This window comes from Neofelis nebulosa, chromosome 17 (genome assembly GCF_028018385.1).
Source record: "Neofelis nebulosa isolate mNeoNeb1 chromosome 17, mNeoNeb1.pri, whole genome shotgun sequence".
NCBI lineage: Eukaryota > Metazoa > Chordata > Mammalia > Carnivora > Felidae > Neofelis > Neofelis nebulosa.
Window position 1 is genome coordinate 11,302,664 of NC_080798.1, and position 16,509 is coordinate 11,319,172.

At 65.0% G+C, this 16,509-nt stretch overlaps 2 protein-coding genes and 1 long non-coding RNA gene across 8 annotated transcripts; 2 read left to right on the forward strand and 1 right to left on the reverse strand.

The window, feature by feature from the left end:
• The first annotated feature begins 1,114 nt into the window (after positions 1 to 1,114).
• Positions 1,115 to 11,507, forward strand: DMPK (DM1 protein kinase). Of its 6 annotated transcripts, none has more exons than XM_058709498.1 (15): positions 1,115 to 1,472; positions 3,730 to 3,821; positions 4,125 to 4,208; positions 4,298 to 4,393; positions 4,962 to 5,110; positions 5,475 to 5,568; positions 5,860 to 6,066; positions 6,151 to 6,414; positions 7,136 to 7,221; positions 8,559 to 8,670; positions 9,327 to 9,499; positions 9,601 to 9,698; positions 9,862 to 9,908; positions 10,205 to 10,290; positions 10,638 to 11,507. In XM_058709498.1, exons 1-15 carry the CDS (start codon positions 1,313 to 1,315, stop codon positions 10,795 to 10,797), a joined length of 1,908 nt encoding a protein of 635 aa, XP_058565481.1. In that variant the 5' UTR covers positions 1,115 to 1,312; the 3' UTR covers positions 10,798 to 11,507. The 6 variants fall into 6 exon arrangements, with proteins under 6 accessions (XP_058565481.1, XP_058565484.1, XP_058565483.1 ...); XM_058709501.1 differs by having other exon boundaries at positions 6,151 to 6,399; positions 10,201 to 10,290; XM_058709500.1 differs by having other exon boundaries at positions 6,151 to 6,399.
• On the reverse strand, positions 11,425 to 13,598 carry LOC131500360 (uncharacterized). Its single transcript, XR_009256257.1, has 2 exons — positions 13,408 to 13,598; positions 11,425 to 12,527 (listed from the first exon to the last, which is right to left on the reverse strand). It is a non-coding gene; the product is annotated as an uncharacterized LOC131500360 (long non-coding RNA).
• SIX5 (SIX homeobox 5) lies at positions 12,400 to 16,455 on the forward strand. The gene is made up of 3 exons (XM_058709495.1): positions 12,400 to 13,215; positions 14,178 to 14,992; positions 15,136 to 16,455. The coding sequence occupies exons 1-3, from the start codon at positions 12,419 to 12,421 to the stop codon at positions 15,753 to 15,755; spliced, it is 2,232 nt and encodes a 743-aa protein (XP_058565478.1). The 5' UTR covers positions 12,400 to 12,418; the 3' UTR covers positions 15,756 to 16,455.
• Positions 16,456 to 16,509: the final 54 nt, after the last annotated feature.

Consider the following 16,509-nt stretch of genomic DNA (forward strand, 5'->3'; position numbering starts at 1 on the left):
GCACTTTTGCTGCAGTCCTAGAATCCAGTTGCTTCGACCAAAAGGAAGAGCTAGGCCCTCCCTGCCTCTCCCCCACCCAGTCCTCTCCCTGCTCCCTTCTAATAGCCTGGAACACTGAAGGGCGGAGGGGGCTCGCTCAGTGGGGGACACACAGCTTGTCCAGCCCCAGGCAGGGCCCTTGGGACGGAGGAGGACGTTGCTCTGGCTCCCAAACTCTAGAAGAAAGTCCGTCCAGGACCCCCCTCAGAGCCGTTTGAGAGTGCCCAAACCGGCCCAAGTCGGATATTCCGGGGGGCCTGTCCGGATGGGTCCTCCGGGCTGCTCCTGAGGTGCCCGGAGTGCGCATGTCTGCGCCTCCCGCCGCCTCGGGCCGGCTCACGCGGCCCAGGCGCCCAGAGCCAGCTAGAGACCGCGGTTTCCTCCGGGAGAGCTGTCCAGCCCTCCCGAGAACAGCGAGAGTCCGTCCGGCTGCTGCAGGGAGTGGTGTCTTCCCGCTCTGCCCTCCACCCCCCGAAATGTTTCTGTTTCTAATCCTAGCCCGGGCAGGAATGTGGCTGCGGGGCCAGGGTCCAAGGAGCTATTTTGGGGGCTCCTTTTTCTCCCCCAGGCTTTGGCCAGCGGGTCACCCCTGGTCCTGGCTCCTGAGGGCCTCCCTTCCCAATTCTCTCACCACCCCTTCCCCACCTCCTGCCAAAAAAAAAAAAAAAAAAAAAAAGTCCGTGTAAAGCAGAGGTCCTGAGGGCTAAATTTAAACCATCCCAAAGTCTGACTCCGTGGCTGAGTCACCCGCGAAGCTGGCCTCCTACCCCCCCCCTTCCCAGGCCTCACCCCTTTCTCACCCCACCCCGATTCCTGGGCTTGAGAAGGGGGCGTTACGCGATCATTCTGAACCTCAATTGGCCCCCTCGGAATGGAATGGGAGGGCTCATCTTTGGCTTCTGCCACACCTGTAGCTTCCTCTGTGCTCCGCCTTTTTTGGGGGGAGGGGTGCATGGTGGGAGAGTTGAAATTCTTCACCCCCCCCCCCATCTCGCTCTGAAGTGTTCTGAGGGGCCCCGGGGGGAGGGAGTTGGGGGGCCTGGCTCATGAGGGGTTAAGGCTGGGAGGCGGGAGGGGGCCGAACCGAGGGGTGGGGAGAAGGGGAGGAGGCCTCAGCAGCAGAGAGAAGTGGCCAGAGAGGCCCAGGGGACAGCCAGGGACAGGCAGACATGCAGCCAGAGCCCCGAGGCCTGGACAGGGGCTGCCAGGCCCCGTGACGGGAGGACCCCGAGCCCCCGGCCCGGGGAGGGGGCCATGGTGCTGCCTGCCCGACATGTCAGCCGAGGTGCGGCTGAGGCGGCTCGAGCAGCTGGTGCTGGACCCCGGCTTCCTGGGGCTGGAGCCCCTGCTCGACCTTCTTCTGGGCGTCCACCAGGAGCTGGGCGCCTCCGACCTGGCCCAGGACAAGTATGTGGCCGACTTCTTGCAGTGGGGTGAGTGCCCGCCTGCGTGGACGCCCCCGGATTGGGGGGCGGTGGGGGCAGGGCAGAGACAGGAGATGGGGCTGGGCACGGGGGACTGGTGGTTGGGGGCAGGATGGACGTGGGAGAGCCTCCCATTCAGGAGCCCGGATCTCCGTGACAGGTCCCAGGGTGACATGCCCCTTCCCCCGTGCCACCCTGGCAGGGCAGGCTGGGGTCAGCAGAGGCCAGGACAGCCAGGACTCACAACCAGGACTAGGGAGGCTGGGCTGGGCACAGCTTCCCGTGGTCCCTCTGTACCCCCTCCACAAAGTCTAGGCCTAAGGACATGCCGGGAGCCGTGTATTTTAGGGTGCCCCCACTGAAACGGGCCCCATGGCCTTCCACCCTGGTTTCCCAGAGCGCAGGGGCAGGCAGAAAGGACAGCACGGGGCAGCTGCCAGGGGCGCGGCCAACGGGCAGGTGTTTGGCTCCAGCCTCTCCAGCTGCCCCGACAGGTGCCCAGGCACTGGGAGGGTGCGGTGACTCAGGCGGGCCCCGGGGGAGAGCCAGCTCTGAGACAGGCGCCACTCAGTGCCCCTCGCCCCCTGGATGGAGGAGGAACAACTTAAGGTTCTTCTGGGTGTACCCCCCCCCCAGCCCTATTTCACTGTGGTCTGCATGGGGAGCCCTGACTCCCCTCTAGCTACCCCCCTCCCATCACTCATTCTCCTAGCTCATGACCTCCGACCTCCCGGCTCTCCCACAAAGTCCCTTCTTGCCAGGTCTTTCCCCAGAGACAGGTCTGGAGGGAAGATGTGCCCGCCTCAGCTTCTGGCCTTGTCTGCCCGGCCCTTCCTCCACCCCAGGGCCCAGGCTCCTTGGGTTTTGTGTCTCTGACACCCTGCCACTTGGTCCCCACACTGGGTTGCCCCTCCAGCGGCCTGCTCTTGGTCCGTGGGCTCCGTGTGTCTCTCTCTGCCTTCTCCCTCTTGCTCCTTTCTTGTGACCATCTCCTTCTGACCCAGGCCCCGCTCCTGTCCCTCCCACTTCACAGATAGGAAGGTGGAGACCAAAGGCCAGGCCGCTCAGCCCCTGTAGGAACTTTCTCTCCGCCTCCGCCAACCCTCAGTACCTCTGTCAGCCCTGATTTCGCAGAGCGTGAAGTGGGGCTAGCAGGGTAAACTGAGCCCTGAGCTGGGGGCAGGGGTCTGGCCCTCCCGTAAGGAGCGCTCCTTTTGTGGCCCGAGCAGCATCCTGCGGCCCCTCCCCTGCCGGGCCGCCCGGGCGGGGGAGGGGGCCTGGGTTCCTGCTGCCTTAAAAGGGCTCAACGTCTTGGCTCTCTCCTCCCTCCCCCGTTCTGGGCCCTGGCTGGTTCTTCCCTGCCTGCGGCCCACTCTCCCCGAACCTCATGGGGGGCCCCTCTCTCCCTTCCATAACGCACTCCGTCTCCCCTTATTCCCACTTGCACACGTCCCTCTCTCTGTCCTGCCTCTCAAGTCCCCAGCGTCCGCTACTTCCCGCCCTCCCTCTCCATGTCCCAGTCTCCCCCTCCCAACCTGCCCCCTTTTAACTCCTAGCTGTGGGGCCTTGGGCCGACCGCCTCACCCGCCTGGGCCCTGACTCCCCACCTGTAAGTGAGGGGTACTGAAGAAGCCCTCTTTGTGGAGTTGAGGGCAGAGAGAATACACTAGAGCCTGGGATTTGGGGGTCCACGCTGGCTTTGTCTTTCTTGTTCCTTCTCCCAGCCCCAGCCCCAGCCCCAAATCCAGTGCCTCCCAAAGTGTGGTCCAAAGCCACCTGCATCATAAACCTGGAGGTACTGGATTAAACCGAATGTTCCAGAGACAGGTGACCAGAGACAGACTGAGAATGCTGGGGTGGGCCTGTTGGGCACTCGCTCCACCAGCCCGAGTGGGGGTGGGGCCTGAAGCTCAGGGGGCCCTAAGGCCTGGGTCTCCTATCTTCCCCGTCGGTCCTGCAGAGCCCGCGCTCTCCACCTGCAGCCACTAGGGCCCTCCGGCCCAATGGCCTTCCCAAAAAGGGGTTCCCAGGCATCCCACCTTTTTCTGTAGGAGGGCAGTTTGGGGTGTCCCCAACCCTCACAGTGTTTTGGTGGGGAAGCCCTTGGGAGACTGACAGTCCTAGGAGAGAGAGAGAAGAGAGAACAAGGGACAGAGGAGACCGAGGATGGAGAGAGGGGGAGCCTGAGGGGCAGAGGGTGGGACTTCCTCCTGTCTGGGGTGTCAGTCCCCGTTAGCCTCGGTTCTCACCTCCCCTCGCCCCCCAGTGGAGCCCATCGCCGAGAGGCTTAAGGAGGCCCGACTGCAGAGGGATGACTTCGAGATTCTGAAGGTGATCGGACGCGGGGCGTTCAGCGAGGTGAGCCGTGAGCTGTCACTGCAGCTCGGCGGAGCGGGAGACGCGACTGCTCACGCAGTGGGCGGGACACAGGGGTTCGGGGCGGGTCCTTAGAAATTGATGAATGACTGAGTTTAGAAAAACTACACCGGAGGGGCGGGGGGCGGGACTTTGGGTCGATGGGCGTGGCGTTGGCGGTGGGGCGGGGCCACGACTGGGTGGTGTCGGGGGTGGAGTCCGATCGCAGCGAGCCCGGGTGTTTCCGCCGCCCCCCCCCCCCCCCCCGCGCCACCTCAGCCCGAGTCACCCCGTTTCGGCCTTCAGGTGGCGGTGGTGAAGATGAAGCAGACGGGCCAGGTGTACGCCATGAAGATCATGAATAAATGGGACATGCTGAAGAGAGGCGAGGTGAGGGCCGGGGCTGGACGTGCGGGACGCGAGGATTACCCACCCCAACTCCCGCCCGGCCCGCTTCAGCGCCCGCGGGTGCCCCGCAGGTGTCGTGCTTCCGCGAGGAGAGGGATGTGTTGGTGAACGGGGACCGGCGCTGGATCACGGAGCTGCACTTCGCTTTCCAGGACGAGAACTACCTGGTGAGCCCCGGGCCGGGGCGACTAGAGAGCTGGACCCCGACCCCGAGGCTGGCAGTTAACGAGACGGGGTCAGGCAGAGGAAGTGCCAGGCTTGGGGAGCTGCCTCTGGGTGTGGTAGGAACTGGTCTTCCTTGCCCGGGAGGGGAGATGTCACTTACGGCTCTTTTCCCGGGCGGATTCTAGTGGACTCTGCAAAGATGCCGCCGTCGGGGGTGGGGGTGGGGGTGGGGCGGGGATCTCTCACCGGGACTGGGATAGCTCTCTAGTCGATGTGGGGGCCACTGGGCAGGGGGTATCTGGGCACTGGGTGGGGGGGGGTTCTCTGAGTTCTCTTTTTCCCTCCTTCTGTCCGGTGACATCCTGGGGTAAATTAGGGGTTTTTTTTTTTTTTTTTGGGGGGGGGAGTGTCTCTGATTTGGCCTCGGAGATCTCTTGGGCTCTCTTGGGGCTGGGGCTGCGGGGTCTCTCCCCAGGAATGGGGCATCTGTGGGAGTCTTTGTCCCGAGCTATCGGCGATCGGTGCCGAGGGGTGCTACTGACCCCCCCCCCATGACACGCCCCCTGCTAGTACCTGGTCATGGAGTACTACGTGGGCGGGGACCTGCTAACGCTGCTGAGCAAGTTTGGGGAGCGGATCCCAGCCGAAATGGCGCGCTTCTACCTGGCCGAGATTGTCATGGCCATAGACTCAGTGCACCGGCTGGGCTATGTACACAGGTGGGCGCAGCAGGGGCTGAGGGGCGGGGGGCTGAGGGCGGGGCCCAGAGAGGGAAAGCGAAGTTGCACCCGGGCACGGTACCGCAAAGGTGGGGACCCGGAGGGGGCGGGCCCTGCAGAGGGACCTCCTTGGTTGGGGCCACTGGGGACAGGGCCAGAGGAGTGGGGTTCAGAATTGCAGAGTCCCCTAAGGGGCGGAAGCCGAGGAAATGGGTTCTGAGGGGGTAGGGAGTGGAGGGGCCCGGAGCTGGAGAGCATGGTCCCTAAGAGGGTGGGACCCGAGGCCGCGCTGCCTGGAGGGGTGGAACCTGCCGAGATGGAGGGAGGGAGGCTCACATCCACCCCCACCCTTCCGTTTGCCCAGGGACATCAAACCCGACAACATCCTGCTGGACCGCTGTGGCCACATCCGCTTGGCCGACTTCGGGTCCTGCCTCAAGTTGAGGGCGGACGGAACGGTGCGTGGGGGCGCCGCTTCGGGCACTGCGGCCACCAATGAGGAGTGGGGGCAGGTGGGGGGGACAGAAGCGCAGAGTGTGGGGGCGGGGCTGAGGCGCCCAGGTAGAGGTGGGGGCCCGACCAGATTTAGAGGGGTTACAGGGAGGGGACCCACGCCTAAGTGTGTGAGCCGCTCCCGGCTAGAACAGAAAAGGGGAGGGACTAAAGCACTCGGGGCGTGGTTAGGAGGAGGGGAGGAGCCAGAGCTGGGAGGGGCGGGGCCGAGCCCAGCTCTGGACCTTTTGGCTCAGGTGCGGTCGCTGGTGGCTGTGGGGACCCCGGACTACTTGTCCCCTGAGATCCTGCAGGCTGTGGGCGGCGGGCCCGGGCTGGGCAGCTATGGGCCCGAGTGTGACTGGTGGGCACTGGGAGTGTTCGCCTATGAAATGTTCTACGGGCAGACGCCCTTCTACGCCGACTCCACGGCTGAGACCTACGGCAAGATCGTGCACTACAAGGTGAGCACGGCCAGAGGAACCCCTGATCTCCCTTGGCACGTAGCGCCAGGCCAGCATCCCCTGCCCTCCCTCTCCCTCGTGCAGGAGCACCTGTCTCTACCGCTTGCCGACGCAGGGGTCCCCGAGGAGGCCCGAGACCTCATCCAGCGGCTGCTGTGTCCTCCTGAGACGCGGCTGGGCCGGGATGGAGCAGGTGATTTCCAGAATCATCCTTTTTTCTTTGGCCTTGACTGGGACAGTCTCCGAGACAGCGTGCCCCCATTTACACCGGATTTCGAGGGTGCCACTGACACGTGCAACTTCGATGTGGTGGAAGACGGGCTCACTGCCATGGTGAGCGGGGGCGGGGTAGGTACCTGCGACCCCTCCTGGGCAGAGGGTATTCCCCCCACCCACGCCCCACCCCCATCCCTTATCCAGAGAGCTGGGGTTAGAATAGTACCCATCTCCTGGGGTCTTGAAATCATTCCTCCCCCAGAGCGCCTGCTCTGTGCCCACCCGGCGCCGGGAACCCAGCAGTGATCTGGATTCGCAGTCCAGTGGGGAACATAGACTTGTCCCCAGACAGTGATGCCCCAGGGGGCGAGTTCAGGGGTGAGACAAGGGAGGGGGAGTGCGGGGAGGGGGGGGGCGCCGGCTCCCCACCCAGCCTGGAAAGTCTTGGAGGGCTTCCTGGAGGAGGAAGCCTCGACTATCTGAGCCGAGACCTGGAAGGATAAGAAGTGAGGCAGGAAAACACCGTAGAGGAATCTCTCCTAGGCCATCTCTCTCTCAACTGTTGTACAAGCCACCCCAGTGCTGGGCACTGCTGGGGACCCACAGGGACCAGGCCAGCCCCGGTCCCCGCCCTCGTCCACGTGCAGTCGGGAGAAGTATAGAATGACACTGTGGAGAGCGCCCTGAGGGAAGCAGCCGGATACAATGAAAGAAGATGAGGGAGGGACCACTTTAGACGAGGCCCCAAGCTGGGGTGGGGTGGGGAGCTGGCATTTAAGCCAAGACTGGGAAGGGGTGAGGCACCAGCCCTGAGGAGCACAGGTCACTCCACATCTGGATTTCTCTGGTACAGGAGACGCTGTCCGACATGCGGGAAGGCATGCCCCTGGGGGTCCACCTGCCGTTTGTGGGCTACTCCTACTCCTGCATGGCCCTCAGGTAAGCGCTGTTCAGGGGCTCCCAGCAGGGTTGCAGGATCAGGCTCAGAAGCGTAGCGTCTTGGGACCAAGGACTGTTAGGAGTCCGGAGTTGTAGGACCTTACGATGTCAGACCGTAAGTACTGTGAAGTTTTAGATTCCCTTGCAAAACCTCGGAGCCACAGACTTGGCCTTCCAGAATCTTCCAGGCGTCCACTCTTAGATTGCTAGTACAGTCATGGGACCTCAGAATCTTAGAAAATAAGAAGCATAGAATTTTAAAATCAGTCTTAAAGGAATACAAACTTTTTTGAATCGCTCATATAACCATAAAGCTACTTCGTTATTTGTTTGTTTATTGAAAGGAGGCTCCACACCCAATGTGGGGCTTGAACTCACGACCCCTGAGATCAAGCCTCAGGTGCTCTACTGACTGAGCCAGCCAGGCGCCCCCAACCATAAAGCCTTTTAAAAACGTTAATTATACAAACAATACATCGTTTGTCACTGGTAAATTAGAAAATTCTGGCAAGGGAAAGGAGCTCCCTGGCTCACACGCACACACAAACTGGACAACTGTGAGAACACGCTGTGATCCAATCTAGTCTTTTGCCGAACAATGTATCAAAATGTCCCTTCTTGTCCTGAACGAAGGCCAAACATGAGCCACTGTGCCACTGTGCCGTACTCTCCTTTCTGGGTGGGGAGGGGGGGGGGACAGGACTCCGTTAACCCGTCTTCTCTGTTATAACCCAGATTGGATGGACAGCCGCAGCGCGGTCTCGGGGGGTGCCCAGGATCCTGGGGTCCTTGAGACCTGTTTCCAGAGAGGGAGTGCTGGGTGCGAGGGGCCATCCACTTTTATTGCAATTTCATATTCCTGGGGAGGAGGGGTCTCCCTCCAGCAGCTGGGGATGGCAGGGGGCGGGGTGCAGAGAACTAGAATCAGTCCTGGGGTCCCACACCCAGTCTTAACACTGTATCTTTGGAGGTGGCCAGAGCTGGGGGGGAGGGTGTCCCCCTCATTGTCCTGACGTCCTAAGGAAAGGGGTCTGCAAAGGTCACATGGACGGGGAGATGAGTGACCCCGCATATGGGTGTCTCGACCCCAGGTTCCCACAGAAGGTGCAGAGAGGCCAGCTCCCAGGGGCCTGAGGCCATGTGAAGGGCGGGCCTTTACTAACAAGAAGGGGACCCGTCCCATCAACCTGCCCCGCCCCCTCCTCACTCCAGGGGTCCTTCAGGGCCTGGCTGTCCCACGGCCACAGAAGAGGGAGTCCTGGCTCTAAATCCAGAGGGGTGGACAACCTCTTGAGGGGGCCCGGCTCTCCCTCCTCTCGCCCTCTTCCTCTCCCCAGGGACGAGGAGGTCCCAGGCCCCACGGCCATGGAACTGGAGGCCGAGCCATTGCCTGAGCCACCTGTGCGGGCGCCCAGCCCAGAGCCCACGGTGCCGCCACCAGAGGAAACAGTGAGTCTCTGGAGGAGAAGGTCAGTCAGGGAGAATCCGAGAAAGGCAGGGCCTTCCGGGGTCTTGTGCGCTGCCGGCCTGAAGCCCTCTGGGAGCTGGCTTGATAGAAAGAGAGAATGCAAAGTAGAGACAAAGTTACTTCAGTCAGAAATCATCTCTCTGAAGAAATAAAGGCCTTTGTGTGTGGGAGGAGGGGGCCGGCCCTTGGTCAGCAGACAGAACCTCAAGGCAAAGGTTTATTCTTGAACCGGAAAGGAGGATAGTTAGGCCGAATTGTTCCCGGAAGAGGGGGCTGGAGAATGAGGGGAGGGGAGACAGAGCCAAACCAAACAGGGCCTTTTGGTGAGGCAGGCCTTCTCCTGAGGACGCCCAGGGACTGGAGAAGAGGGGAGGGCCATGGTCAAGTTGGGTAAGAGTTGTAGGAATAGCCCTTTGGTTCCTGTGTGGAAGGTGGGTGGGAAGGGCCCAGACTGGAGGCCGGAGACCAAGGCAAGGGCTGGGGTTAGTTAGGGAAGGAGGAGGAGACTTGGGTCACTGCAGGAGCTGTGGGGATTCCGGAAAGATCTAGAGGACAAGGGAAGATCCCAGCCTAGAACCGGTGCCCAAGTCTTGGGCGCTGCAGGAGCGGGCAGCCCTAAGCCAGGTCCCGCACGCAGGCCGAAGCGGCAGCTCCGGAGGCCCTTCCCGCGGCGGCGACGGCGGCGGTGGCGACGGAGGCCCAGGTGACGCTGCGGGAGCTCCAGGAGGCCCTGGAGGAGGAGGTGCTTACACGGCAGAGCCTGAGCCGGGAGCTGGAGGCCATCCGCACAGCCAACCAGAGCTTTGCCAGGTCGGGGTCGGGGTCGGGGCGCCGGGGCTGGTCGCTACCGTCGGCAGCCCGTCTCGCCCAGGTCCGGTCCGGAAGGGCTCACGGTCTTTCCCTCCCCGCAGTCAGCTCCGTGAGGCCGAGGCCCGGAACCGAGACCTGGAGGCGCGCGTCCGGCAGCTGCAGGAGCGGATGGAGCTGCTGCAGGCCGGGGGAGACGCAGGCGAGTCCCCCATCCGTCCCCTTTCCCGAGGGCGACGGGGGGAGGTGGGCCCGCGGCGTGTGTGGACACCTGGGGGAGGGCGAGGGGCCCAGGCTGGGGCACGCCGCGCCACCGCCCTCCTCCGTCCCTCCACGCGCCCTACGCCTCTCTCTTCTCCTTCCAGCTGTCACGGGGGTCCCCAGTCCCCGGGCCACGGATGCACCTTCCCATGTAAGACCCCTCTTTTTCCCCTGTATCAAGCCTGCTGGCCCCTCTGCAACCCCGGCCCCGTCTCCCCGTCCGGATTTAGGGATCACCCTATCTCTTTGGGGTTCCAGACGGCAGACATCCTCCACTCAGCCCCACGTCTACCAGACAGCCCTCGGTCCGGGCCTCTAACCAGATCCCATCTAGGATCTCCCTAGATTCCCTCCCCGACTCCGTTCGCTGTCTCTCGCCTCCTGCCGAGGGCGGCCGGGCCGGGCTGGGCTCCGATCGGGTCACCTGTCCCTTCTCTCTCCAGCTAGATGGCCCCCCGGCCGTGGCTCTGGGCCAATGCCCGCTGGTGGGGCCAGGCCCCATGCACCGCCGCCACCTGCTGCTCCCTGCCAGGGTACGTCCGGCTGCTCACGCCCGCCCGCCGCCGCGCCCCTCCTCGCACCAAGCACCCCAAGTCTCCTCTGCTTAGCTGCGCCTCTGTCGAGCGGGGCCGCCGCGGGGAGGGAGGATGCGCGGGCAGCCAATCAGCTCAGGCCGCTAGGAAGCAGCCAGTGGCGAGTTCGGACGAGACTTGAAGCTTGCCCGCGGACCAACCGCAACTGCCCGCGGGGGCGGGGCGGGGCGGGGCGGGGCGGGACGAGAGAGGATTGTGGACCCACCTATAGGCGTGGGCGTGGCGAGTCCCAGGAGCCAATCGGGGGGCCGTGCCGCCGAGACCTGATCACGCCCTCTTGTCCGCAGGTCCCTAAGCCTGACCTATCGGAGGCGCGTTCCCTGCTCCTGTTCGCCGTTGCTCTGGCTGCTGCCGCCGCCTTGGGCTGCACTGGGTTGGTGGCCTGCGCCCACCATCTCGCCCCGGTCTGGCGCCACCCGGGAGCCGCCTTCGCCCCCTGAACCCTAGGACCCCAAGCTGGAGGGTTGGGTGACCTGGGCACGGCGCAGAAGCCATTCCTACCGCCTCCCCGTTCACACCGCCTCCCAGCGTGGGTCTCCGCCCGAGCTCCAGCCCTGTGATCCGGGCCCGCCCCCTGGCGGCCGGGGAGGGAGGAGCAGGGGGCTCCAGGGAGGCTTGTAACCGGGAATGCTGCAGTTGCTGCTGGGGAGAATCGCAGACCAACCACCTACTAACTCCGGCCTGGCTGAGGCCCCGCCGTGGATGGGCAAACTGCGATCTAGAGGAGACAGCAGGGCCAGGGCTCGGCCATCAGTTTTTTCACCCTCCACGCGCCCCCCGCCTATCGGCTCGCAGACCACAAATCCCTGTGCATGAGGCCCTACTATCCCGGGAATGTTCTCTTCCCGCGGCGAACGTCTAGTGCGAGCCCCGCCCGCCTTCTCGAGAACCTTTTGCTTTCGCCAGCCCCGCTTTTTCGGGGACTCGCGCGCCCTCCTCACGTACGTAGCTCTCGGGGCCACAGCAGGCTCCGCCCGCCTCGGCAGTTTGGGTATTTATTGACCTGTCCTCCGACCCGCCAAGTTCCAGGACCCCAGCACCCTAATCCACGTTTTGGATGCACTGAGACCCCGACATTCCTCAGTATTTATTGTCTCTCCACACCTAGGACCCCCACCCCCGATCCTCGCGAATAAAAGGCCCTCCCGTCTGCCCAACGCTCTGGACTCCGCGGTGTCCGCTCTCTTTGCGTTGCGGGAACGAGGCTGCTCAGTGGGCCAATTGGAAGGCGAGTGGAGGCGCCCAATGGCCTGGCAAGAAGCTACAGGGCCGCCAAGCAGACGAATCCGGGCTGGGGGTGGGGGTGGGGACGCTGAAAGGCGTGGCTTCGGCAGCCGGCCAATAGGAGGTGGCTAGCGAGCCGCCCGGAGGCACCGCCCCTTGCCCAGCTGTGGCCCAGCTGTGCCACCCGCAGGCCGGCAAGAAGGGGGTTGGGCCGGCTGCGCGCGCGCGCGCGCGCGCGCGCGGCCAACCTCCTCCTACTGCGCTTGCGCGGGCCACGCGCCTCGGTCCCAGCGACTAGCTCAAGAAAAGTTGCTGCAAACTTTCTAACCCGTTTCCCCCGCCCCTTCTCCCTGCCGGACCCGCCCCCCTGCGGAGCCGGGAATTCCGAGGGGCGGAGCGCGGGCCGAGATGGGGCATGGGGGGGCCTTCAGAGGACTCTGGAGACGGAGGCGTGCAGGAGCTTAGTCTCCGGGCGGAGGTGGCTTCGCGCCCTTAGCCTTCCCGGACGGCCCGTTACCTTCTCCGTTGTCCCGATGGGGAAACTGAGGCCCTCAGCCTGAGGCACACGCGGGGGGAGGAAAAAGCGCGGCCTGAGGCGGAGGGAAAACAAAAGGAGAATCACGGACAGACGGGGAGGGGGGCGGGCACACACACAGACACTGGGACAGAGACCCTAGTGGAGAGCTGGGCCTGGCACTGCTGGGGGAGACGCGGGGTCGGCGGGGGGTTGAAGATCGGGAAGCGCGAAGGGGAGGGCGGAGGGGGGGGGACGGGCGGGGGAGGGGGCTGGGGAAAGCCCGAGGGAGGAGGAGAAGGAGGGAGGAACTTCCCAAAGTTGCAAAACATGGCTACCTTGCCTGCGGAGCCGAGCGCGGGGCCGGCGGCTGGGGGGGAGGCGGTGGCGGCGGCGGCGACCGAAGAAGAGGAGGAGGAAGCGCGCCAGCTCCTGCAGACTTTGCAGGCGGCCGAGGGTGAGGCGGCGGCCGCAGCCGGGGCCGGGGCGGGCGAAGCGGCGGCGGGAGCGGAGGGCCCGGGATCCCCGGGCGTCCCCGGGTCGCCCCCCGAGGCCGCTGCCGAGCCGCCCACGGGCCTCCGCTTCTCGCCCGAGCAGGTGGCGTGCGTTTGCGAGGCGCTGCTACAGGCGGGCCACGCCGGCCGCTTGAGCCGCTTCCTGGGCGCACTGCCCCCGGCCGAGCGCCTACGTGGCAGCGATCCGGTGCTGCGCGCTCGGGCCCTGGTGGCCTTCCAGCGAGGCGAGTACGCCGAGCTCTACCGGCTGCTCGAGAGCCGCCCCTTCCCCGCCGCCCACCACGCCTTTCTGCAGGACCTCTACCTGCGCGCGCGCTACCACGAGGCCGAGCGAGCCCGCGGCCGCGCGCTGGGCGCAGTGGACAAGTACCGTCTGCGCAAGAAGTTCCCGCTGCCCAAGACCATATGGGACGGCGAGGAGACCGTCTACTGCTTCAAGGAGCGCTCCCGCGCCGCGCTTAAGGCCTGCTATCGCGGCAACCGCTACCCTACGCCGGACGAGAAGCGCCGCCTGGCCACGCTCACCGGCCTCTCGCTCACGCAGGTCAGCAACTGGTTCAAGAACCGGCGACAGCGCGATCGGACCGGGGGCGGCGGCGCGCCCTGCAAGAGGTGAGGGGACCCGGGCGGCGCAAGTCCCGCTTTCCCGGGGACGTGCTACCCACCAACCCCCTCTCCCCCATACCCGCGCCGAGCTCCTGGGGACACCTCCTGCGCACACCTTCAGGCGCTCCCCGCCCCCCAGCGCAGGGAATACGTGTGGACGGAACTGGCACACGCCCGGGGCCCTCTCCCCGACCTCACTTCTGTCGCGTAGGCTGGGAGACCTCTTCCCTCTGCTCCATTCGGAGCTCCATCCCGAATCCCACCCATGTTCTTGGCCAGGGGGAGGCAGTGAAGAAAACGGGGGGACTGCGGAAAGGGGGGCGGGCCTTTGTCCGTCCATCCCGCGTGGGGGCACCTTTCACGCCCGCGGGCTGCCGGGCCTTTCCCTGACCGAGGCTCTTCCTCACCCCCCCACCCCCACCCCCCTGTGTGCCCAAACAGCGTGGTCCGTCGTCTGTCTTTGTTGTGAAACGTGAACCTTCCCCAGCTCCGGTTTCCCTGTAACCCAAGCCCTTCCCCTCCCACCCCTCGCGCCGGCCTCTCTCCCTTCTCTGACGCCCCGGGGGTGGGGGGAAGGCACCGGGAACTGAGCGGGCGGCTGCCTCTCCACTCTCCGAAGACGCTGGGCTGCTTGCAGCCTGACCCAGGGGACTTGGGGGCAGCCCAGTGCTCAGCCTCTGGGGCCCCGAGGCCAAGAGGCTGGGAGAGGAGGGCCTCCTCCCTCCGATGTGGCCAGCTTCGGCTCTTATGAAGAGGTATCAATGCTGGACTTGGAAACGCTCTGTCTCAGGGGGCCTTGGGTGGTCTGACTGAGGAGGTTTTATAACCTCCTGAAATTGGCCACAGAAGTTTGGGCCGGGGAAAGGTGGGGAGGCAGTGGTGGGCCTGTGCTCCTGCAGGGCAGCTTGCTGGCCGATGCGGAAGCTCAGGCATGGAGGACCACAACTCACGATCCTTTCTCTGGCCAGCGAGTCTGACGGGAACCCCACCACTGAGGACGAGTCCAGCCGCAGTCCCGAGGACCTGGACAGGGGCGTGGCTCCAGTGGCATCTGAGGCCCCCGCCCAGGGCTCCATATTTCTGGCGGGGGCCGCCCCTCCAGCACCGTGCCCTGCCTCCTCTTCCATCCTGGTGAATGGGAGCTTCCTGGCTGCAGGCAGCTCCCCAGCCGTGCTCCTCAATGGGAGCCCCGTCATCATCAATAGCCTGGCCCTGGGGGAGGCCTCCAGCCTGGGCCCCCTGCTGCTCACCGGGGGCAGTGGCGCTCCTCCACCACCACCGCCCCCGCAGCCCAGTCCCCAGGGGGCCAGTGAGGGCAAGACCTCCCTGGTCCTGGACCCTCAGACCGGGGAGGTTCGACTAGAGGAGGCTCAGCCCGAGGCCCCGGAGACCAAGGAGGCGCAGGGGGCTGCTTCGGTGCCGGCTGGAGAAGAGGCTCCGGGGCCTCTGCCCCAAGTGGTGCCCGGCCCCCCGCCGGCCGCCACCTTTCCTCTGCCCCCGGGACCGGTGCCTTCTGTAGCTGCTCCCCAAGTGGTGCCGCTTTCCCCACCCCCTGGGTACCCCGCAGGCCTGGGCCCCACCTCCCCGCTGTTGAACTTGCCCCAGGTGGTACCCACCTCACAGGTGGTGACCCTGCCCCAGGCTGTGGGCCCACTGCAACTGTTAGCCGCCGGGCCGGGCAGTCCCGTGAAGGTGGCGGCTGCCGCGGGCCCTACCAACGTGCACCTGATAAACTCCGGCGTGGGCGTGACCGCGCTGCAGCTGCCCGCGGCTGCGGCCCCAGGTACCTCCTGCCTGGCTGGGGCCTGGGTGGTGGCTGGGCTGGCCGAGAGTGCTGGCGGTGGGCTTCTGGGAGGTGGGGCAGCCTGTCCCTGGCGGTGTGTGCCAGAACCCTCCCGACGCCTGGCCCACCTCTCGTCCCCACAGGAAACTTTCTCCTGGCCAACCCCGTGTCTGGCAGCCCCATCGTGACAGGCGTGGCCGTGCAACAGGGCAAGATCATCCTCACCGCCACCTTCCCCACGAGCATGCTGGTCTCCCAGGTCCTGCCACCTGCCCCCAGCCTGGCCCTGCCCCTGAAGCCAGACGCAGCCATCTCGGTGCCCGAGGGAGCCCTCCCAGTGGCGCCCAGCCCTGCCCTCCCGGAGGTCCACGCCCTCGGCCCGCTCTCTGCACATCAGCCGCCACAGCCGCCACCCGCCCCTGCCGCCACCACTGCCGCCAGCCTGCCCTTCCCTGCGGACTCCTCCGGCCTCCTGCCGGGCTTCCCGGCGCCCCCGCCGGAAGGGCTCATGCTGTCGCCTGCGGCCATGCCCATCTGGCCGGCGGGCCTGGAACTGAGCGCAGGCACAGAAGGGCTGCTAGAAGCAGAGAAGGGGCTGGGGACGCAGGCCCCCCACACCGTGCTGAGGCTGCCGGACCCTGACCCTGAAGGACTGCTCCTGGGGTCCACGGCGGGGGGCGAAGTTGACGAGGGGCTGGAAGCCGAGACCAAGGTTCTGACCCAGCTACAGTCGGTGCCTGTGGAAGACCCCCTGGAACTGTAACCCGGCCGGGCCTCATCGCCTCTCCTGACAATGGTGCTCAAGGTCCAGGACAGCCCCAGACGAGGGGATCGCTCGGACATGACCGCTGGGAGCTGAAGATCCCACACACTACGTATCCCTGGGCCCCTTAACCTCTCCACGCCCTGAAGGTGCCGGGGGCTCCCCACTGTCTGCTCCTGCCCAGGGACACCGTCCTCTGGATTGGAGGCCTCCTCTGTTACAGCCCTCTCCTTGCCCTGTGTCCCCAGTGTATGGGGAGCTTTGGGGGTCCTGACTCCGGGGCTGTGCCCCCCTCAACCCAGTACTAGCTGTGAGCTGAAAGTCCTGCCACGTGGCTGGATTTCCAGCCCCCTTGAGCCCTCTCCCTATCACTCCCTAAAACACTATTAATAGGTCCACCGACATCCAGCGTTCCCGGAACCACTTGGAGGGTGGAGGACAGGCAGTCCGCGCCCCAGACCACCAGCCCCTCCCAGCTGGGCCCTTCCTGCTGAAAAGGGAGGCAGGTGTGGGGAGGCCTGGGTGAGGCTCCTCCAGGACCAGAGGCCGCCTGATCACGTCCAGCCCCAGACCAAAGATCCCCTCACCCCTGGGGCAACCCTGACCCCTGTGTCTAGTTTGTATCATAAATCTTTATTTTTCTAGGACATGTTATGCCTCCGTTTCAATCAAAATAAAGTTAACAGACAACTAGAACCTCCAGGGGTGTGGGTTCCCTTCTAAATTACTTGCTCAAAGGAAAAGCTGAACTCTA

Bases quoted from the DNA above. Each gene is read 5' to 3' on its own strand.
- DMPK (XM_058709498.1), top strand. From the start codon at position 1,313: ATGTCAGCCGAGGTGCGGCTGAGGCGGCTCGAGCAGCTGGTGCTGGAC. The intron at 7,222-8,558 runs GTAAGCGCTGTT...TCCTCTCCCCAG, and splicing joins TACTCCTGCATGGCCCTCAG to GGACGAGGAGGTCCCAGGCC. The intron at 9,909-10,204 runs GTAAGACCCCTC...CTCTCCAGCTAG, and splicing joins CCACGGATGCACCTTCCCAT to ATGGCCCCCCGGCCGTGGCT.
- SIX5 (XM_058709495.1), top strand. From the start codon at position 12,419: ATGGCTACCTTGCCTGCGGAGCCGAGCGCGGGGCCGGCGGCTGGGGGG. The intron at 13,216-14,177 runs GTGAGGGGACCC...TTCTCTGGCCAG, and splicing joins GGCGGCGCGCCCTGCAAGAG to CGAGTCTGACGGGAACCCCA. The intron at 14,993-15,135 runs GTACCTCCTGCC...TCGTCCCCACAG, and splicing joins GCCCGCGGCTGCGGCCCCAG to GAAACTTTCTCCTGGCCAAC.